This window comes from Larus michahellis, chromosome 9 (genome assembly GCF_964199755.1).
Source record: "Larus michahellis chromosome 9, bLarMic1.1, whole genome shotgun sequence".
NCBI classification, from domain to species: domain Eukaryota; kingdom Metazoa; phylum Chordata; class Aves; order Charadriiformes; family Laridae; genus Larus; species Larus michahellis.
In genome coordinates, this window is record NC_133904.1 from 47,743,919 (window position 1) to 47,765,772 (window position 21,854).

At 55.6% G+C, this 21,854-nt stretch overlaps 3 protein-coding genes across 4 annotated transcripts; 2 read left to right on the top strand and 1 right to left on the bottom strand.

Moving 5' to 3' along the window:
* The first annotated feature begins 1,862 nt into the window (after positions 1 to 1,862).
* On the top strand, positions 1,863 to 8,499 carry IGBP1 (immunoglobulin binding protein 1). 2 transcript variants are annotated; one of them, XM_074601429.1, is made up of 6 exons: positions 1,863 to 2,086; positions 2,247 to 2,552; positions 5,305 to 5,500; positions 6,513 to 6,598; positions 7,595 to 7,707; positions 7,967 to 8,499. In XM_074601429.1, the coding sequence occupies exons 1-6, from the start codon at positions 1,899 to 1,901 to the stop codon at positions 8,113 to 8,115; spliced, it is 1,038 nt and encodes a 345-aa protein (XP_074457530.1). In that variant the 5' UTR covers positions 1,863 to 1,898; the 3' UTR covers positions 8,116 to 8,499. The 2 variants fall into 2 exon arrangements, with proteins under 2 accessions (XP_074457530.1, XP_074457531.1); XM_074601430.1 differs by having other exon boundaries at positions 1,876 to 2,086; positions 7,970 to 8,499.
* Positions 8,500 to 9,780: 1,281 nt separating this feature from the next.
* On the top strand, positions 9,781 to 15,062 carry LOC141748770 (diacylglycerol O-acyltransferase 2-like). Its single transcript, XM_074601328.1, has 8 exons — positions 9,781 to 10,514; positions 12,248 to 12,376; positions 12,450 to 12,557; positions 12,794 to 12,864; positions 12,975 to 13,179; positions 13,710 to 13,884; positions 13,962 to 14,164; positions 14,327 to 15,062. Exons 1-8 carry the CDS (start codon positions 10,475 to 10,477, stop codon positions 14,479 to 14,481), a joined length of 1,086 nt encoding a protein of 361 aa, XP_074457429.1. The 5' UTR covers positions 9,781 to 10,474; the 3' UTR covers positions 14,482 to 15,062.
* An 860-nt stretch (positions 15,063 to 15,922) lies between these two features.
* On the bottom strand, positions 15,923 to 21,628 carry P2RY4 (pyrimidinergic receptor P2Y4). Its single transcript, XM_074601327.1, has 2 exons — positions 21,488 to 21,628; positions 15,923 to 20,237 (listed from the first exon to the last, which is right to left on the bottom strand). The coding sequence occupies exon 2, from the start codon at positions 17,593 to 17,595 to the stop codon at positions 16,447 to 16,449; it is 1,149 nt and encodes a 382-aa protein (XP_074457428.1). The 5' UTR covers positions 17,596 to 20,237; positions 21,488 to 21,628; the 3' UTR covers positions 15,923 to 16,446.
* Positions 21,629 to 21,854: the final 226 nt, after the last annotated feature.

A 21,854-nucleotide genomic window follows, 5' to 3' on the forward strand; every position in this document is an offset into this window, starting at 1 on the left:
GAACACATGCAGTTTGCTACGCTGGAGCTGAAAAGCAGACTGTGGGTGATTCTGGTCACTAATCCTTACTGATTTCATGCTCTCACAATGTAACTGAAACCTATTCTTGACCAGTTGGGACATCAGATAAAAACAGGGGGCTGATTAACTTCTACAAAGGAGATTCAAGAGCTTCCAACCAGCTAACCCCCTCGGCTTTTAGAGGCAAAGCCTTCTCTATCTCAAAGGAAACCGGGCTTCACACGGATTTCCTACTCTCTCTGTCTAGCTTGCCTGGTGAGCCGGGATAATGTGCTGCTCAAGGCCTGTCCCGTGCTGCCCCGGACAATCTGGGTCAAAACTGACTCTCCCACCCACAAGTTTTAAGCGGAGGGGAGGTGGGTTGAGATCCCATGCTCCACTATCAGCCTTTTCGCAATTACTTGGACAGCAAGCCTATGAACCTGCCTGGCTTGCTCTGAGAGATGAAGGCCTCCACAGAGAATGCCCTAAGGAGGTGTTTGTTAAAGATTAAACAGAGATATCCTGTAGAAAGGTGATCTGTGAACTGCCTGGAGACTCTCTGGGTAACACAAAGGATAATGCAGCAGAGGAGTTCACTCTAGCAGTCTCTTTTGCTCTGATCATTAAAAGTGCTGATGAAATGTTGAATCTTCGTGGTTACAGGGGGTGATCACGCTATAGGTTTACTGTAGCTTTTAACTAACACATATGAAGAGAAAAAAAGATGCTGTAATTGAGGGTGGTGTTGCTCTGATGAAAATGAACTGGTTGTAATTGTTGGGGATGCCAAAGCATCTTCCGCTAGCGAAGAGCAAACGGTGGTGGATTCCAGGCCCTATTCTGCTTCCAGTAATTACACAAATTAATTTTCCCACCAGCGGACACAGCGTTGTTCTTCACCTCCCGCCTGGCGTGCAGGAAGGCCACAGAATGACGCGGTCAGCTCTTGACATACCTCACGCTGCTGGTGCCTGCCTTCGCAGCCTGAGCACGGGGGTGGCGGGGAGGGAGGGTGACAGGAGGGTGACACCACCGCGGGGTCCTCGGGGCGCAGCCAGCGGGACCCCAGGCCCACAACTCTTCTGGTTTTGATGAGTAACTTTTTATCGAGCTGTCTCACGTCGGTATGAAGAAAACAAACAGAGTAAATTGTAAACTGACTCATTCTTGGAGGCCGAGTGCTTCCAGCCAGCCCTGAATTATTATACCACCATATACATAAATGTAATAATACACATAGGTCAACTGCCTGCATTTCCAAGGGACCCACGTCTGCTCATAAAAGCTCAGCTTTAACCCTTACCTACCTTATGCCCCTTTAAATTTCAAAGATACTGTAAGAAGGGACTTGGGAGCTAAGTAAAAAATAAATGAGAAAGGCTGCTTCTTACTTTTGTTGTAAAAAGAATAGAGAAGAAATGGAAGGTCCTGTGCTTAAAAAATAAAATGTGGCACTCCGCCACTGAATGTAGCCACCCCTCTCGCTCCCTTTTCTAGAGGGGGAAGGTGTTAGGTGGGGGAGGGTGAATTTCTGCCAATTTATCTAATTATCCTCATTTTCCCTTGTTTATGGGAGCACATCACCAGCAGTACACCTCCCTCCTGGCAGGGTCTGGGAAGGCCCGTGCGTCAGGCAGTGACAAACTCTGTGAGCACCAGCCGCATGTGACGGCCCACGGCCCCGCCGAGCCCCGTGTGGGCGACACCACCCCCGCCGCGCTGGTCCCGGGTCGCTGCCCGGGGAAAGCCCCGCTGCAGCCTGGCCAGGCACTGCCTCCGGCCGGCCCCTAACAAGATGGCGGCCCCCCTCTGCCCTCACCAAGATGGCGGGCAGGGGCGGGGGCTCTGGCGGCCGCCCCGGAAGCAGTTCGGCGGCGGCGCCTTCCCGGCCCAGCATGGCGGAGGGGGCCGGCGCGGGGCCGCGGCTGGCGGAGCTGCTGGCGGCGGGCCGGCGGTTCTGGGAGGAGGTGGAGACCGGCGCCGAGCCCTCTTCGGGGGCTCCGGCCGTGCAGGATAAGGTGCGGCAGGGGCTGGACGCGCTGCGACAGGCGGCCGCCATGGTGGCGCAGCTGGACCTGTTCAGGTGAGCGGAGGGACGGGCCCGGGCCTGGGCTTGGTCCCGGTCCCGGGGGCGGGCAGTGAGGCCGCACAAGGGTCCTTCGTGCCTTCCGCCGCCTCCAGACGGGTCCCCGGCCCCGGGCGGAGCGGGAAGGGGAAGGCTGATCTGGTGTCTTCCCTTGCAGCGAGAACGAGGAGCTGGAGGAGATCGCCTCGGCCGACCTGAAGTACCTGCTGCTGCCCGCCTTGCTGGGGGCCCTGACGTTGAAGCAGGTCGACCTGAGCAAGAGGCTGGAACACCTGGAGAGCGCTCGGGCCCACTTCTGGCGTTTCCTCAAGCTCTGCAGGAGCTACGGGCTGGGCAGCTTCAACCTGCCCCCCGCCAGCCCCCCAGGAGAGGAAGATGCCGGGAGCCCATCCTCGGGGGGTCCCGCTGCCACCCAGCCCAACCTGGTGGCCATGGCGTCGAGTAGGCAAGCCAAGATCGAAAGGTAGGCTCTTGCTTTGTGGTGTTTAAATAGAATAGAACAGAATGTGTTGGGTTGAAGGGACCTCTAAAGGTCATCTAGTCCAACCCCCCTGCAGGGAGCAGGGACATCTTCAACTAGAGCAGGTTGCTCAGAGCCTCATCCAGCCTGGCCTTGAATGTCTCCAGGGATGGGGCCTCCACCCCCTCTCTGGGCAACCTGGGCCAGTGTCTCACCACCCTCAGTGTAAAGAACTTCTTCCTCATGTCTGATCCAAACCTGCCCTGCTCTAGTTTAAAGCCATTGCCCCTCGTCCTGTCGCTACATGCCCTTGCAAACAGGCCCTCCCCATCTCTCCTGTAGCCCCCTTTAGGGACTGGAAGAGGCTCTAAGGTCTCCCCGGAGCCTTCTCTTCTCCAGGCTGAAGAACCTTTTTGTTTGGCTTTCGGGAATCAGTTTAAGAGGATGACAGTGCCTCAGGCAGTGCGAGATTGTACAGACAAGGACTGTCAGGAAAGAACCAGTTCCCTTGATATTGGAGTACATCAGTCATTAAACATTCATTTCAAGATGCGCACCACATATTACTTAATGGTATTGGACCATGCACAAGTTGGAGAGATGCATTTATGTCTTTAGTTTCTGGTCTTTGAAGAAGAACTGCACAAAAGCTTTTATGATTAGTTCTTTAATCACTGCTAACTGCGTAAAGCCAGCGACGTTGGGAGTTTCCTACCAATGTGCTTATTAGATCTTTAAAAAAAGAGATGGTTGATACCTCTTTGTCATGTGTTCGTTGGGGACTTTGGCAATCAAGTTGTTGCTTCTTGTGGTAGCACTGGAAGGCCCAAACTGTTTGAATTGCATGAAGATGAAAATAGGAGTTATATTCTAGAGAGCAACCCAACTGAGATGGGTTTGGGATACCAGAACACGTCGGGGCCTTTGGGATCAGCGCAGGAAAGCCTTTCCAGCGTGGGCTGCTTGTCAGCGGTCTCAGAGCTGCGCATTGCCTCCCGAGCGTGAGTGAGTTTTGTCGGTGCTCAGGTAGGGCTTTGGTTACGCATGAACTCCCCTCTCACTGAGGGCTTGCGTCTGTCTGTGCCGTGACTCCTGCTTGAAGACAAACGGGAGGTGCCTGCAGTGTGAGTTCTGTCACAAGCAGGTTAGTACTTGATCAGGGTGAGACACTGCAGTTATATTTGCTTTCAGTAAAACACATAGACTGCATGAACAAAATATTCCAAAGGAGGCCTGTATCACCGCACCAGCTCCAGACCTGTCTCATCCTGGCTGCCTTTAGCCGCGTTCTCTGAATGAGCACATCCTGTGGCGTCCCAGGGAGCAGGTTGGGATTGCAACAGCCAACTGAACAGAATTTATCCCACTGCAGAGTGTAAAGACAAACAGGAATGGAGCAATTTACTTTGCTTCCTTGCAGGATAAGGGCAGGGCTGGGCAGTCAGGAGCTCAGCCACTTAAGATGTTGTTTTCAGGGTTCCTGTGGAACACTTTTGGGTGGGTTTGCTTTTGAGAACAACTCTTTTATGCTCCGTGTCCTTTCAGCTCCTCTAATCCTTGGTGCTTGCTGTTTGTTCTTCGGGTGGCAGGGACACTGATGGGAGCGGGACACAAGGGTTTAGCCTGGAAGTGTATTATATAGGTAGTTCCCCCCTTTAATATCTAATTCCTGAAAAGGGCAAAAAATCCGGAAAGCCAAAATTACATTAAAAAACAACCTGCACACACAAAATCATGTGAGACAGAAATCGGAAAATTGTTTTTATCTGCCTTATAAACAGCTTCTTGATATCTTTGTGTCGTATGGAAGCAACTTAAAATAGCTATTACATTGGTTTTCTCAGTGAAGGAGCCGATGAGTCCTGTTTTCTCCAGTAGATTAATTTGCCAGGCTTGCCCAATTTTACCTGGGAGGCTTAAATTTCAAGGATTACTCAACTTTTTGGAGAAAAAAAAAAAATAATTGAGAGAGGCGCCTCTGAATTAAAACTGTCATCTTAAAGCTGCTTTTAACAGACAGGAGATACTTAAATTACAACAGTAAACCATCAGAACCTCTCTTTTTGCGTACAATTTTCTTTTTAAATACATGAAGTCATGTTAAACCGCTTACAAAGAGTAGTAAAGATCCTATGTAAAGTCTAAATTTGAGTTGACAGATGGAAATGATGGGGAAGATGGGAGGAAGAGATTTTGGTCCTGCATGTGTGTATACAACCATGCATTTTCAAAGCCTTTTTTAAGCAGATTGGAACTCTCCTGAGTTCTGTAGTTTTCATTTGTCAAAAACCTTCTGTAGTCAGTCAGATGAGGTGGGGAGATGGATCCCCCTGCTTCACATTTTGCCTCTTGCTTACGCGTCGTGAGAGGTCATCAGCAAATGACAACCAGTATGAACTGGTGCTGCCAGTGCTCCTCCTCTTCTTAGCAGGTACATTCCTGTAAGTCTCTGCTTTGCTTCTACGGGACCCTTCCTCAGCTGTTAAATGGGTGGGTCCTCCTCGCACAAGGAAATTTGTCAAAGACATGAGGAGCTTTATGAATATCTGGGATTTGCTTACCCTAATGAGCACTGGTCAGCAACTGGCACCTCTGTGAAAAGCAGCTGAAAAGGGATTGGGGGAGGGCTGTAGCTCTCTAACTACATTTGATTGAATTTCAAGAAATAGGAAATGGTTTACTTTAGAAAACGCTATGTCTGGGCTTGGCTAGAGAAAGGTTATTTAATGATCTCATTTTGTTCTCTTTGAGACAGATATAAGCAGAAGAAGGAACTGGAGAACAGGTTGGCCTCTATGAAAACCTCTGTGGAGAGTGGGCAAGCAGATGAGGATCAGATACGGGAATTTTACATACTACAAACCCAGAAGTGGATCAACACTAGCCTTGAGGAAATTGAGAGTATTGACCAAGAAATGGTCATCCTGAGGAGCAGAGGTACAGCGAAACAGGTATGAGACCTCTCTTGCACTGCAGGTCCTCTGGACTGTGGATAGCTAGACTTGATGGTAGACACTGTTGCGGGCAAAGGAACTTCAGAAGAATTCAATAGCAGAGTTTCGTAAGTTTCATTCTGTGAATTCTTGATTGAAATTTACCTCAATCACAGCACAGGCAGATGGGGTTTGGTTTGATCCTGAACGGGCAGTGGTCTTGATTTTTGGATTAGTCACTGTCCAGTGACTGTCCACATGTTCTAGACAGTCGCATCTTGTGAAATGCTAGACCATTGAGTATCAGAGCCGAACCAGTCTGCATGAAGAGGCTTTTCTCCACTTTGCCAGACCCTTAACTCTAAAGAACTAAGTACATTTGTAAATTAAAGGAAGACCCGTGTGATTTCTTTCAGGCCTGCGCTTCTGGTCTACAAAGTGTGCAGACATTACAGAAAGAAATGCCCATTCGGAATGCTGGAAGCTTCTCATAGACCTGCAGTTCCTGTGTAGAATAGTCTTCCTGGGCTTTATGTTACTCACCTGAAATGTCTGTCTAGAAATAAAAAAAATCATAATGTGCTGACACAGACCACAGTCCAGCTTTGTTGGCGCAGCTGGTTTGTGCAGTTCATTACTGGCATTGCAGGACTCTGTTCTTCTGTAGTGCCCTGGGTGATACAGGAATGGTGAGCTCTACTTGCTTCAGAATGTGCTGTGTTTGATCCCTGGGAAAAATAAGCTATATTTCATGCTTTGATCTGAGCTGATCTGGTTTAGCTCTGTCAGCTTTTCCGCTTTGATCAGAGCGGGTGTAACAAAGGCACAAAGGGAAGTGATTTATAGAAGCTCACAGATGGAGTTCATGATTTAAACTGGATTAAGGCCTGAATTGTCCATCTTGGGATGTTGCTCTGACAGCAGAGGCATTTCTCTTCTACAAGACTTTTAATAACTTGTTTGGGCTGGGAAGCAGAGAAGGGGATTCTCATCTACACGGTTATCTTGCGACCATTTTTTGTATCTTCAGTCTTCAGCACCACCACACGGTACTTCTCGGCAAGTCAGGACTCCAATGAAGCCTTTCATTCTTACCCGGGATGCTGCTCAGGCTAAGTATGTTGTTTTCTGATCATTTAGACGCAGTATGATGCAGTGCTCTGTACTCACATCCAGCCTAAGATACCCTTTCAGAAAACCAGTTGTTACCTTCAGGCAGTGTGTCGCATCAAGACGGCATATGCTGTGCATCTGGGCAAGGGATGGGAGAACATCTAATGCATTTCTTCCACTTTCTCTAATGTTTTTCCATTGCCAGCATGCCACAGCTTTTTGGCTAACGCTGTTTTCCTCCTATTGGGATGGCAGAAGAGAAGATTGTATTAAGCAAATATTGGTGTGTTAGTTTATAGGCCACATGCTTGCTGTGGAGAGGCAAGGCTCGTCTGCCCATCTGACCTCTGTGATTTAACAGGATTGTTCTTCGCTGTGTGTGTGGTCTCTAATGTAAACTCTGGAAGATTTCAATGAATTCAAATAAGTGATCGTAGGGGCTGGAAAGATGTGATACCTACCAGAGAATCATCAGTGACGATAATACAGGTTTTAACTGAAAGGCTTTCTCTAGGGGAATAAAAATCTTAACTGTGGCACTGTGAGATTCTTGCAAGGAATATGGCAGCAAAGACACAAAATGGGTTAGAAACCAGATTTCTTGTCATGCTTTTGACTTTATTTGCCCTTCCATATATTTATTTAGCCAAGCTGTGCCTAATTTAATTCCCAGGGACCTCCTTGGCAAGCTGTGCTAGCACAGAGTGTTCTCCTTTGGGCTGGAGAAGTCATTCGGGGTCTTTGGACTAGAACAGTCCTCACCTTTCTAAACTGTCAGGATGAACTCTTTAAACGCTGTTAGGGCTGGGTTACTGGCAAGTCTGTTGCTGGTGGCCCAGGCTGTAGAAATACGTTTGTTCTCAAGCCCTCCTTGATAACACATCTTATATTGTTAGTATCAGTTGGAGTACGGAGCAGTTCTGTGCACGGTTGTCTATGTTTCTGCTCATTTGTAGCAACGTAAAGTGCCTTCTTTGACTTGTCTCTCTCTTCCTGCAGAGTGTTTGGTGCTGGATATCCTGGCCTGCCTACTATGACCGTGGACGACTGGTATGAGCAGCGCAGAAGGCAAGGAGTCGTGTCTGGTCAGAGTGCCCCTCAGAGAGCACCAGGTAGGGAGTTGCAAAGCGAAAACTGGAGTAGAGAATTTGTGAAGTCTCTTGAGGAGGGTGAACAGGGATGTGTTCAGGGTGTAAAACACCCACTGACTGAGGAAGACCTGACTTTATTAGGCTGTGAGAATAACTGGATTGATAGACTGCTCTTTGCAAATTCCAGCTTTCTGTCTAAACCGTCTCCTGGCAGGGCTTCTGTTTTGAGGACTTGACTAGGGATCTTCCACTGCCCCTCACTCCTGTTCTTGACCTTCAGCAGGTATAACTGATGAAGAGTTGCAGAAGCAGCAGCAGGAGAAAAAAGAGGAGGAAGACGATGAGGAAGCTCTTCAAAAAGCTCGGAACTGGGATGACTGGAAAGATACACACCCAAGAGGCTACGGCAACCGGCAGAATGTGGGCTGATGCTCTCGCTGCAGAGGGAGCAGGGCCTGGAAATCCTGTAAGAATTGCCTGTGTCCTGGAGATATAGGAATAAATACACTGTACATATGCGGAGGTATCCGTGGCTTCTCTGGGAGGCACTGGAGTCAGCAGAGTAAACATGACAGTTTGCTTTGGTTTACGTTAGATGTCAGACTGAGTGCACTGGTCATGTACAGTGATACCACAGAACTCCTGTCAGGCGGAGCTCTTTCCGAGGGGTCAGACTGCCTCTGTTCTCCCAGTCAGAGGAAGTCCTTGAAAGAAAAGTACATGAATTTGGAAACGGCTCTTTGTATTGTGGGTGGATGTATTTATTTTTTTTCCTCTATATTTTAAGCAAAATAAAATCTCTTGTGCTGCCTAGCTCTCGCTGTGAAAATCCCTTGCTCTTTGTCCTAGGCATTCCAGAGCAAGCCTGTAAGGCGGGTTTCCAGCAACCAAGGGACTTGGGGATGGGAAATAGGCAGTGTTACATGGCCAAGGCTTCTGAACACACCACCTTGCAGTGCAGCGTTCACCTCGGCAGGGAGGCCTGTATGCAGCCAGCTCTTCGGTGGCCTTGCCGCAGGCTCGTCCCGCTGTTCCTCCGTGAGCGGGCAGACCTGAAATGTTTGGGATTTTTTTTTTGTGTTAAGTAGATCAAGTATTTCGAGGGCAAAATCGAAGTGCTGATACTACACATAGTACAAATGCCTTTTTGAGGGATGTTTGTCCTTTTGTTTAGTGTAATGTGGGGTCTGCGTGGCTATAGCGTACATAATGTAATGTACAAATGTGTGTACTTGGGACCCTTTTATGGAGACGCACAGGGGCCAGCGCTGGGACAAATGGTGCCGTACTCAAAAGCAAACTAGCGCACTGGTTGTTAGTGTGCTCGGAAATCTATTTACAGAATAACCGTGAAGGGGTGAAAACCTTGTCTGGATTCCTCCAAAGGCAATTTAAATAGCTGCTGGTGCTAATCCTGCACTGAGTGAAAAGAGAGGATATGACTGGTTTGCCGTAGCTGGTGCTGACCCGGAGCGTGGCCACTGCGTTCCTGGGCAAGAAAGTGAGGAATTACGGCTGGAAGCTCTGGAGGTGCCCAGCGTGTGCTGGCAGCTGCGACTGCGGTTTTTTGTAAACCTGGTACAAATGTCAGAATGAAAAACCAAACAAAGCATCACTGCTGCTTGCCTTTGTGGCAGCGTGTTACCTGGAGCAGGCCACAAGGCATCTACTGTCTTTGATTTCGTGCAGTCAGGTTCATCAGCAGAGCACTCCCTTACCTCTGGGGACAGTGGGATTCTGAAAGAATTTGGGGTTTTTTCTTTCTGTTAGCATGATTCAAGCACACCCGAGGGTCCAAGTAGGCTTCAGGAGAGCTTAAGACATTTTATGCATAGCAATTTGGGCTCTTCTTAACTAATCTCTCCCTGTGAAGTTGTAGCAGTGAATGCTGTTGCACCCTTTTTTCCAGAGACTGAGACTCTGCAGTCTACAAAAGCAGATTACAAGTTTTTGTGGGTTCCAGACCTCTCCTGTGAAAAATGTTTTTAACTTTAACAACACATGCAATTCTCTGCATGTATTTATCCCCTTCCTACGTTTGATGTTAGCCAGCTCTTCCTAGCGAGTACTTCTGGAGAGGTAGAGCCTGAGAAGTAGCTCTAGTGAATCAGATGCTATGGATTTTTACTCTTTCTTTGGCTGTCGGCCTGAAGCTCCGCCTTGGGGCTGCTTCTGCTGCTTTTGTTTTTTATTTTACTTTTCTTACTTTTTTTCCCCCCAGTCGTCTCCAGGCAGTACTCTGGTCTTCCTGGGCGAGCCGGCAGGGCTAGCAGACCCCAGTGGCCCTCGTAGTGGTGGAAGAGGAGGCGACAGTGCTGGACGGTGGGGCTGAGGGTCAGGGCCTGTCTGGCAGGCTGTGTTCCCATACCGTGGAGCAGGAGTTTGGGGATGACGTTTTTGGGCGGCTCTGGAGGGGAGTCACGCTGGCAGAGCATGACAGCAGTTTGTGAAATACCCAAAGCCGGACGGTACCATTCCCCAGGGGAAGGCAGCCACCACCGAGCCACCATCGGTGCTGCCAGCAGTGCCTTTCAGAGGAGCGGTGGCTGCCCTTCTCGACGGCAGCTCCTCACCGCTCGGCACGACTCCTCATCCTCCCAAGGACCATCAGCTCTTCTCCTTGCTCTGCAAGCCGGGGCCGGAGCGGGTCTGCTCCCCTCCGCAGCGGACAGTTTACCTTGGGTCAGCTGGTTAAAGCAGCTGGATACACAATCAATTGCTCTCTGGTATTTCCAAACTCGCCTCTTAACCTGCTGAACCGGGGTCTGGCGCGCAACTCCTTGCCACCATGAAAACAATTATTGCAGCCTGTTCCCAAAATCTTAGCGGTAAGATATTTCCAAAGCGTGTTTGAATGGTTTCTGATGCTCTGGCGATGCGAGGAGCTGGTCAGGCAATTAGCGTTTGTTGTCACTATTGTCTATTTGCTTTAGTCTGCTTAGGGGAAAGGGAGGTGTTGGGAGCAATTTGGGGTTAGCAGCACCAGAGGAAAAAGTACGGTTGCTCAACAGGAATGAAATTTCTGACAGTGCATTCAGTAACGTTACTCCTGCAAGATGCTCCAGAGCGATGCAAATTCCCAATTCCCTTTCGTCTTTCCTTGCTGCCCTGGGACGCGGAGTCCACATTTCTGGGTTTGAAGAGGCTCCTGTCGCTGTGGACAGGGCTGGCAGCCGAGCCCCTGGGAATTCTCCATTTTTTATATCTGCGGTCTGGACATTCATGGAGTGCTTGGGGGGGCGGGGAGGGGGAGCTAGAAAAAGGAACTGAAAAAAGCAACTGTTTGGTAGACACGAATTTGCTAGGCAGAGCTCTGCGTCTTCCTTAGAAAAAAAATGGGGCTTTGGGAAGTTGAGAGCGGCAGGGGCTGTGCAGGCGCTGGGCTTCTGGGGACGCCTCGCTGGGCGTGCGGGGACGGGCGGGAGGGATGGCGTAAAGCACCGCACGCTGCTCAGGGGAGGAGAGGGGAAACGATTCTTCAGTGCTGGTGATGGGTCCAGTGTTTAATTAATTTCAGTTGTCCCAGTCACGGTTTGGATTGAGCCGGGAAGAGTTGAATGTGCACCAGCCACCCAAAGTGGGGTTTGGTGGTTCTCCTGTGACCCAGGGGTCCCTCTGGGGACATAAGGGTCCCCAGCCCAGGGAGCCGTGGGGACAGGTCTGCTCCGGTCTCGCCCTGAGCATCTCTCTATGTGGCCAGCATGCTGATTTTGGGTTGTTTTCCCAAGAAAACAAGGATTTTGTAATACAAGAGGTAGCTTGCTGCGGTCAGTGGTGGCCGTGCCAGGTGGTCTCGGCCACGGTGGACCTTTGGCCAGGAGCAGTGTGCTGGTGGGACCGGTGCCTTGGGCCTGTTTCGGGGAGGAGGGATGGGGCCATGCGTGGAGTTTGGATCCTGGCACCCAGCCCGGGGCGGTTAATGGTTCACCAAGGTTGGCTGGAGGGAAGGGGGTGGCGAGGGGAGTGGAGCAGCCGTGGCTGCTGGACTGTCCCTCGTGGGAGGCAAGGCTCAGTGGGGACAGCCAACCTCGGCCACCCTGGCTTGGACCCTGGCCACTGTCCTTGGCGCCTGCTGGGGGGTGTATGCTGCCCCATGCCTCCCTGCTGCGCCAGCTGAGAAATCCCCGAATTCTCTCTGAGCCTGAACACGCCAAGGAGGGCAGGGGTAAGGTCCTGGCCTTCAGGGACCTTGGCATGGTGCAGGACCTGCCGCTGTGCTCAGCTCTGCTGGTGCACCCATGCTCACGGACATGTTTGGGCTAAGGGGTGCCCAGCCTGCCAGATGCCCCCCGCTTGGAGCAGGGCTGTCCCCAGAGCAGCCTCAAGTTGCCCAGGGCCACCTCCTGGCATGGTCCAGAGCTCTCTGGGGATGAGCATCCTTCACCCCATCCCATCCCTCTTTGCCCAACTGCTTCACCCTTCCCATCCTACCTCCTGCCTTCTCCCCGTACCCCAGCCTTGGCAGCCAAGGGTACCACCGGACTGGGATCCCCCGGCTAGTTGGGACAGCATTTGTGCAAGCCATGCTGTTTTGGGCCAGCTGCCATGTCCCTCCGTGCAGGTAGCCGCGCCAGCATCCAGACCGCCCTGCGCACCCTGCTCGCAGCACGCTGGCCCTCGCAGCGGGACGTCCGCTCCTGGCTCCAGCTCCTCTCTGTCCTGCAGTGGGTGCTCAGCTTTCTGCTGCTGGGTGAGTAGGGGGCTGTGGGGGGTCCCGGTGGGGTGGGCACACACCCGCTCACACCCCTCCCCGGCTCCCACAGGAACCGTCAGCCTGCTGATCCTCATCTACCTGGTGTTCACCAGCTTCTGGCCCATCTCAGCGCTCTACCTGGCTTGGATCATCTTCGACTGGGACACGCCGGAGAAAGGTGGGGATGGGCAGAGCCCCCCCTTCCTCCAGCTTTGCAGCAGGATGGGATGTCGGGTCTCATTTTCTCTGGGTCCTTCCTGGCACAGTAAATGGGGAGCACCATGTCCCACCTGTTCTTTCTTCCTTTTCCCCCATCATCATCATGGCGGGAAGAGGGATATGGCAGGTCCACGGGGAGTGTTTCCCGCGGGCCCTGCTGCCATGCGTCATCTGTGGTGCCTCCCCATTTTGCAGGTGGCAGGAGGCTGCCGTGCCTGCGGCGATGGCCTGTGTGGAGGCACTTTCGGGATTATTTCCCCGTGAAGGTACAGTGCAGGGAGCGGGGGTGCCAGGACGGGACATTCCCGCAAGCAGTGGTACCACCCAGAAGGACACACCACCGTTATGTCCCCCCGACACTGTTTTGTCCCCGCAGCTGGTGAAGACACACGACCTGTCCCCCAGCCACAACTACATCATTGGCTCCCACCCCCACGGCATCCTCTGCGTCGGTGCCTTCTGCAACTTCATCACGGGCTCGACGGGCTTCGGGGAGATGTTCCCGGGCATCCGGCCCTTCCTCACCACCCTGGCCGGCAACTTCCGCCTGCCCGTCTTCAGGGAGTACCTGATGAGCGGGGGTGAGCGTCCGCGGGCAGGGGGACTGTCACCCTCGTGGGCCGGTCGTGCTGCCTCGCGCTGAGTGGGTGCCCTGGGGATGCACCCCCTGCCTGCCCCGCTCCTGCCCACCTCTGCCTGCGGCCACGCGTGGGCCAGAGCACGGAGGGGGCAATGCCCATGGGCAGGGGGGGCTCTGGGGGGGGGGGTGTGTGTGTCCCCAGTCCCATCTGTGGGACCGATAGCCTCTGTGCTCCCCAGAAGGACGCAGGGCAGGGGTGGTGTCCTGCCCGCACCTTGTCTGAACCTCGCCGTGCTTGCACCCTGCCCGCACCCTGCCCGCACCCTGCCCGGGGGGGGACCCCTCCCTCCCCCGTGAGCTCTCCCGCAGCAGGGGGAGCCCTTGCGCCGTCCCTCGCATGGTCGCTCGCATGGTGCCTTGCACATCGTCCTTGCGTGGTTCCTCCGGGCACAGTGCCGTGTGAGGTCCGTCGCGGGGTCCCCGTCCCCCGAGTGGTGTCCCACAGCACCGGTGGTGTCCGTTCTGCCGCAGGCCTGTGCCCGGTGACACGTCGTGCCATCGGGTACCTGCTGTCCAAGAATGGCACCGGCAACGCGGTGGCCATCGTCATCGGCGGCGCGGCCGAGTCGCTCTCCTGCCGTCCCGGCGTCACCACGCTCGTCCTGAAGAAACGCAAGGGCTTCGTCCGCATGGCCCTGCAGCACGGGTGGGTCACAGGCACCGCCACCGTGGGGGTCTGGGGGCTCCGGCACCCCATCACCACCCACTATGTCCCCTCCACAGGGCCTACCTCGTCCCCTCCTTCTCCTTTGGGGAGAATGACCTTTTCCGCCAGGTGGTCTTTGAGGAGGGCAGCTGGATGAGGAGCATCCAGCAGCGCTTCCAGAAGATGATGGGCTTCGCTCCCTGCGTCTTCTATGGCCGGGGTCTCACCTCCGTCCACTCCTGGGGCTTCCTCCCCTACGCCAGACCCATCACCACTGTGGGTGAGCATCGCCTGTTGGGGCGGAGGGGACCCCCAGAAGGTGGAGGGGCAGAGGAGGACATCCTGTGATGGGTGGCATTGGAAGGCAATACTTAGCTCATGTCCCTGATGAGCCGAGCATGCCCCCATGCCCACCAGCCTGACCTTCCTCCCCTCTTGGCAGTGGGGGAGCCAGTGATGGTGCCCAAGATCGAGGACCCAAGCTCTGAGACAGTGGACATGTACCATGAGATGTACATCCGCTCCCTGCTCAAGCTCTTCAACGAGAACAAGACCAAGTATGGGCTGTCGGAGACGGACGAGCTGCACATCCTCTGAGCACGGCCGGCGCCGGCGGCCAGATCCTGACTCACAAGGGCAGCCGGCTCTTGCGGGTGGGGATTTCAGCCGGCCCGGCATGGGGGAAACACGGGGGACGGTCCCCGCTCCAGCCCTCTGCTCCTCCAGCCGAAAAACCTGAGCGGGAGGTGGGAGGAAAGGAAGAAGCAAGGGGAGAGGGAGATTGGGAAAGGGTCCCCCTTGAAAGGGGTTCGAAGGGGCTGCAGGTGACACAGCTGGCCCCAAGGACACGGGGATGATGTGGGGGGGCCTGGCGTGAGGCTGGGGTCCAGCGATGGGCACGGTCCCCCCAGGATAACCAGGGCACCATGAGCTGAGGGAGGAGGTGTCATGGGGGGAGGGAATGAGATGGACTCTTCGGGCTGGCATCCCAATAGTGAGAAAGACTGGGCCGGGGAGATATCCCTTCAGGGTGGGGGGGACACTCCTGGACTTGGGGACCCGTGGAAGTGGCCTCAGCTGGGACCATGGAGCCCTGGGCGAGGGGAGGGCGCTGCCCTGGCCCCAGATGAGCCCTTTCCGCCGCCTCTGTACCCAATACAGATTTCCAACCCCCCCAACGCTGCCTGTGTGTGCTGGGGGGGGGCAGGATCAGCGGCACATGGCCATACTCCCGTGCTCCCCGTGTAGGTGGACATGCCACCCACCCGTGTCCCCTCCCTGGCAGTCCCATCTCTGGGGATGGGGATGTGCTTGGAGGGGACCCTTGCACCACTCAGGTGCAACCAAGCAGCTCCAGGCCCACCTGGGGCACATTGGCTATAAGGGAAGGGGAGGTCCTACAGCTGCTCTTACTGGGCTGACTGGGCTTAGGAGGGACATCTGCTTCTCTCTCTGCTTTCAGCTCAGCGGTGAGTTGAGGGGGGTCTCCTGGGGTCCAGTGGGATGGGGATGCGGGGATGGGATGTGGCATCCATGGAGCCCTCTCCCTCCCTGGGTGACCTGGGCAGCCCCTGGTGGGATGTGGCTGTGTGTGGCCGGTGCCATGGCTGGGGGGTGACACCCCGATGACGCTATGGGCTTTCCTTCTCCAGGCATGTGCTGGGAGGACTCCTGGGGGGTGATGGAGGGGCAGCCCCCCCCCAGGGCTCCCCGTGGCGGGGACAGCCCTGTCCCATCCCTGCCTGGGCTGACGTGGGAGAGTCGACAGCGCTGATAGCCATCTCTGGTCTGCTCCTCTCTGCGCAGGCACTTGGTCAAACACAAGGGCTGAGTAAACATTTGGAAAGCAAACACCCATAAAGGCAGATTTCCGAGGACTTTCCCATCACCATGGGTGTCACCACTCCAGCCCCTCGCTCCGAACCTGCCCCAGCGCTGAGGCAGCGGGTGGCTTTTCTTTGCTCTCAAATGCTTTCTGGGGCAAGGGTGAGCATCTCGTCCCTCTTCCTTCTGCTACGAGGAGGAAGAGGTCTCAGTGTAGAGAAAAGTGAAGGAGCTTTATTGGGGGATGATGGGCATTAAGTGCCCCATGCCACGTCCCTCCCCACCTGTCTCAAGGTCAACAGTGTGACAGGGGCATCTCAGAGAGCCTCTGCCAGGCATACGGGGCATCCAGCGTTGACGCCATCCCCAGGTTCAGTCCGGTCCCTGCACGTTGCTGCCAATCAGACCAGAAGGGCTGTGCATCCCAAGGGAGGGACCAGTGTCCCTTCCCTTTATTGACCTGTCAGCCCCCACATGTCCTCGGAAGCATCCCAGGATGGGGCATGTGCCATCCCAAAGTGGCTTTCTCAGCAGCCTTCCCCTTCCCGCAGGAAGGTGTCTGTCCTGCCCTGAGCAGTACTGGCACCCTCCTCCCTTGGCATCTCGGGGCAGTGCTGGGACAAGTCCCATGGCCACCTATCCTCAGCCTTCAGCAGAGGCAAGTTTGGGGACCTGGGGGTGCCCAGGCACCCACACAGAGCCCAGAGGGGCTGTGACTTGTGGCGACCAGGGATGAGGCTACTGTAACCCCCCATTGTCCCCTTGGCACCTGCCTCTGCTCCGTGCTGTCCCTGTCCCTTGGGTGTCATTGTCAGCGTGGCTACCACCTGTGAGGTTGTCCATGGAGGGGGACACCAGGGCCAGGTTGCATGTGGGCACAGGCCGGAGCCGCTGGCCTGGACCCCGGCGCAGCCGCCCCCGGTACTTGTCCCCAACCATGAAGTACAAGATGGGGTCAAGGCAGCTATTGATGCTGGCCAGGGGCCGCGTGATCTTGTAGGTGAAGTTGATGATGTTGAGGGTCCGGCAGTCGGCTTGGAAGTAGCGGGAGGTGTAGTAGAGGGTCCGGGTGATGTGGAAGGGCACAAAGCAGATGGCAAAGACAGCGAGCACAATGATGATCATCCTGATGGAGCGCTTCTTGTAGGAGGGCATTCGGGGGCTGGGGCTGGAGAAGTTGGACTTGCCGAGTCTCTTGGCCATCAGGCAGTAGCACAGGACGATCACCAGGAAGGGGACCCCGAAGAGGAGGGCCATGACGGAGGAACTGTAGTGCACGTAATGGTCGAACTCCTCGGGCCTGGTGGTGTCATGGCACAGGGTGCTGTTGCCCCTGGAGCTGGTGGTGACAAAGATGAGGTTGGGGATGAGGCAGATGGTGACGACAAGCCAGGCGCCCACACAAATGATGCGGGCGTGCTTGGTCTTCACCCACTTCAGGGAGCGGATGGGGTGGCAGATGCCCACGTAACGGTGGACGCTGATACACGTCAGGAAGAGGATGCTGCTGTAGAGATTAGCGTAGAAGAGGAAGCGGACGATCTTGCAGAGCCCTTTCCCAAAGGGCCAGTTGTTGCGGTCGGCGTAATAGTAGACCAGCGTAGGGAGGGAGAGGACGTAGAGTGTGTCAGAGACGGCCAAGTTGAACATGTAGGTGGTGGTGGCGTTCCAGGGCCTCATCCTGGAGATGAACATCCACAGGGCCCAGGAGTTGAGGGGCAGACCCACCACGAAGACGATGCTGTAGGAGACGGGCAGCAGGATGAACTTGAACTCCTCGTTGAAGACGCACTTTGCCTCCGACACCGCGGTGGTGTTTTCTCCCGGCCAGGGAGCCGGCGTCGGTGTCCACAGGGCAACTGGGAATGTCCTCACTGAAGTGGCCATGTTTTCCAAGCCAGATCTAGGGGAGCAGTTAATAAAAGCGCATTAGTCGTTGATCTCGACCATTGTCAGGCACAAAGCGTGGAAGGGAGCCAAAGATGCCAGATTTTCCCCCCCTCCAGGAGCTCCGGCCACTTTGATGGTTCTCTGGTTTTTCTCAGCTCGCGCGTTCGGGCCTCGCGGGGAGCCGAGGGAGGCTTGACAAATCCTCCCCTTCGCAGCCCCCGCAATGACACCCGTTAATCATCCCTTTGAGCAGCGCGCAGTGACACCAGCGCCGCGTGGAGCCAGGAAGCGTGCCTGAGACAGAGGACCGCGCCGGCCCCGCCGGCCAGCAGCCCCACGGCGCGCCGAACAATGAGACCTTTATGAGCAACAGCAGCCCCCAGCCGGTGCCAGCGCAGCCTCTTGGAAGCCGGCTCAGCCTAATTGGCACCATCCTGACAATGCTGCTCGTCCCAGAGGGCTCCTTGACAGAAGAAAGGCGGGAGGAGAAGAAAGGCTTGTCTGGGGGAATATTGTGGCCCGGAGAAATCCTTGGGGGGCTGTTAAAGAAGCCTTTGGGAGAGAGCGTCCCTGGACGGCGAGGGGCCTCCAGCTGCTGGGTATTCTCCGTAGGAGAGTGATGATCTAAGCCCTGCGGAGAGGAGCTGCGCCAGAGCCAAGTCCCAGCCCAAGACAGTGCAAGTTCACAAGGCAGGCAGGACGCTTCCCCCCGCGCAGCGTTAGGATCAAAAGCTGGGATCCACGTCCTCCTGGCAAATCAGGCCCCGGGGCTGAGGGACGAGGGCGAACTGTCAAAGAGTTGTGTTCGCCCCTCAGAAGTTCAGAGCCCACTCCTCCAGAGGGAAGAAGGAGCTTCTGCCACCATCGTGGTGTCCAGCAAAGGACCGGTGAAGGCTGCCCACGCCTTGGCCCCTCCATGCCTACCACCACCCCTGGTGAAGCGATTTAAGAGTAGCTGCTTCTGCCAGACGAGGATGGGTGCTTGGATGAGTAACCTGGGAGCAGGAGAATCTACCATGCTGCTGGCAGAAACGAGGGTGCAGCCGAAAGCCATATCTGACAGAGGGAGTGCTGGTGTGTCTCCAAATTCTGTCGGCCCAGAGCTCACCCAGGAGGCGATGGGTGCCAGGACGGAGGAGGACTTGGGGCTCGGGGAGATGATGTGTGTTCCTGGGATGCTGGTGGTGGTGGTACGAGGTGGAAGGCAGTGTCCTCTCAGGCTCCTCCATCCCTTGGCTCCCTCATCGTCCCCCTCCTGTTAATCCCTTGCCTTTGCCATGGAGATGATCAGCCTGCTGGCCTCCTGTGGCAGGCGCCGTTGGCAGGAATATCCTGTAGGGTGTATCCATGGGGTCATCTGAGCTGCAATCCATCCTCTCCCTCCAAAGCCTCGCCTGGAGAGACATCCCAGTGTTTACAGAGATGATCATAAATTAATCAGCAGGCAGATGGGCAAGCGGGTGGCCACGGGACTGGCCCCTCTGTGTCACACGCACCTTGGCACTCTCTGTTTGAGTTGTGGGCTGAGCCGCAGCTTCAGGCTCACATCGAACACCCTGCAGCTTCCTTCCCGCTGCGGCCAGCGCGGGCAGCCGCCTCCTTTATTACAGGGATGAGTTCAGAGAGCAGCAGGCAGGTCCTGATCAAACATTAACAGTGGGAAGAACTTGCCCTGTTTTCCCGGCACCAGGAGGGAAAAACAACTGGTAGGAAACCCCAATCCTCCAGGCATTGGTGCCAGCGGTGGTCCCGTGGGGCTGGCTGTGCCACTGGGAACACTGTGCTGGTTGTGCTGGTCCCAGCCCAGAGGCTGCGTCTCCCAAAGCTGTGACGCTGCCAAGGACACAAGGCACCAGGAGATTTATTTTCCTTTTCTAACCCCTGAGTGCAAGTGAGCGTGAAGCCTTGAGCCTGACCGGACTATAGGTGCTGCAGGGTTCAGTGACCAAAGCCGATACCCATGACATAGGTCAGCAAACAACTAAGATATGAAGAAGCCAGCAAATAAAAAAATAATAATCCGGTGTGAGAAAGGCAGAAGGAAAAAACCTGAGCAGCTGCATGGTACCGGGCTGTTCAGAGGAGAGCGCAGGTACAGGGCTTCTGGCACAGTCAGTGCTCAGCAGCGTGATTTAACCGTTCCTAAGCAAGCTTCCTTTGGGGACAACCACCGAAAAATAAAAATGCAAAAGAAGATGACATTTGGCAAGCTTTATCTCAACAGGTTTCCTGCTTCCTCATCTTAGTCACAATCAAAATCAGTGCTTTAAATTACTGATTCACATCAGTCCACCCTGAGGACACGTCACCGCCAGGCCCGTTCCTACTTCTCACCGACGTCCCCAGCAAGGCCCTCCGTGGCCATGGCTTCTCCAGCACGGACTTTTTCAAGAAGGGACCAACTGTAGCCACAGTGAGGGCTAAGCCAAGCGTTTGGGCTCACTGCTGGAGCAGAAGATGGAAGGCATTGCAGGAAAGGCCATGGAGCTGGGGAGGTGATTCCCGCTCCTGTCCTGCCCGTTCTGTGGATGCACGAGGGCTGCGATGCTGGGGAATCCCTTGCCCATGGCAAGCACATCCGCCTGGGATGGTTCCTGCAGGCTGGTCCTCGCACGTGCCCTGGGAAGCAGCCAGGGGTCCTGCAAAACACCCATGCATCCATCCGCCAGCGGAAAGGGGCAGGGGGTGGCCACGGGGCCGTGCATCGGGAGGCACGTGCTGCCCTTTGCCGCAGGAACCGGAGCTCTGCCCTGGCTCCCAGCCCCACCGCTGTGCCCAGCCTGAACCCGTCCTTCGGCCCCCGGGCAGCACCGGCCACACCGGGAGCTGATGGCCACCCCCAGCCTGGGGTGGCCCAGCAGCTAGCTGAGGCTGCTGGCCCTGGGGCTTTGGAAATGGTCCTGGGGGCGTTGGAACGGCATCGATGGAATGAATGAGCGGGTCAGTGACAAAGGCAGACTCTGCCCCGGAGCTGAAGTCCTGCTCACTTGGAAGGATGGCACCGGGGGTCGGGGACTGCGGTGTAGTGGGCAGGAGCTTCAGAGAGGGGACGCGAGAGCAGATTTTGGAGGGGAGCGAGCAGCCACCGAGGCACAAGGGGTGAGCCTGGGACTGGTTGCTGCTGGAGCACAGGAAAAACAGGGCTTTTCTTCTCGCCTAAGCTCTCAGAAATTGCAAAACAAGGGGAAATTATGCAAAACATCCTGCAGAAGGACCCTTGTCCCTAATCGCCACGTGGTTTTTGCAGCCAAAGCCCCGGCACAAGGGGAGCGTGACCTAATTTCTTTTCCATCCTTCCCTTCGGCTGCAAGAGCAGCCAAAGCACGATCTGCCTGCGCTGCCTGGGTGCCGGTGCCTCCTCCCCAGGGACACCAGCGGGGTCAGGCGCTTCCCTCGCTGCCCACCACGTCCCCTGCTCCGAGGTGAACCCCTTTCTCGGTGGGGTGGGAGGTGAGGGTTTCCTTTTGCCCTTGGGTGGGCTGTCCCTGTGCCTTCGCCTCCCCAGGGAAGGGCAGGAGCCCACAGCGTGGGGCTAAGCCACAGCAGCCCGAGGGCAACTTTGCCCTGTGAGGAGGCAGAGCTTTGGGGGATGGAGAGGAGGTGGTCACACTGGGAAGGATGAAGGCCCTTGGTGAAGGAGGAAGGCAGTGGCGTGTTAGGGAGGAGGATGCACAGAGGGATTTGGGGATGGTGGACGTATAGGAAGAAGTGGCTGACCCCCACCCCACAGCCATCCAGCCCTGGGCGTCCCACCTCCATCCCTTGAGGGGCCAAAGCTGCTCCCCACAGGCCCCCCTGGAGCCCAGCTGGGTTTGCACGGCTGTGGCACGGCCATGGCATGGCCACCCTGGCCGCTGCCCTCCACCAGGCATGGGCTGCCCCGGCTCACCTGTGGTCCTGGGCTGGGGCGGCTCTCAGGAGCGGGGCACCCCCGGGGAGCCCCTGTCCTCCATGGGGCTGGGGGCCATGCTGGCGGTGCTGCGGGCTGTCCTTGGTCGTGCTGCGCCGTCTGTGCCCGCTCCCGCTCTCCCAACGCTGGGAGCAAAGTGCCCGGGAGAGGCAGGGCTGGAGGCGGGCAGAGGCGGGGGCAGGAGCCTGCAGTGTCCCTGCCCGTGTCCCTGCCTGCCCCAGGGGCTGCCTGCGGGGCTTAGCCCCGCTGCCTGCCCATCCTGCCCATCGTCCTCACAGGTTTTGGGCCACCTGCAGCCCCCCCAGCAGCCCCCCAGACAAGGGACGTGTGGGCCTCACCCTCGGGT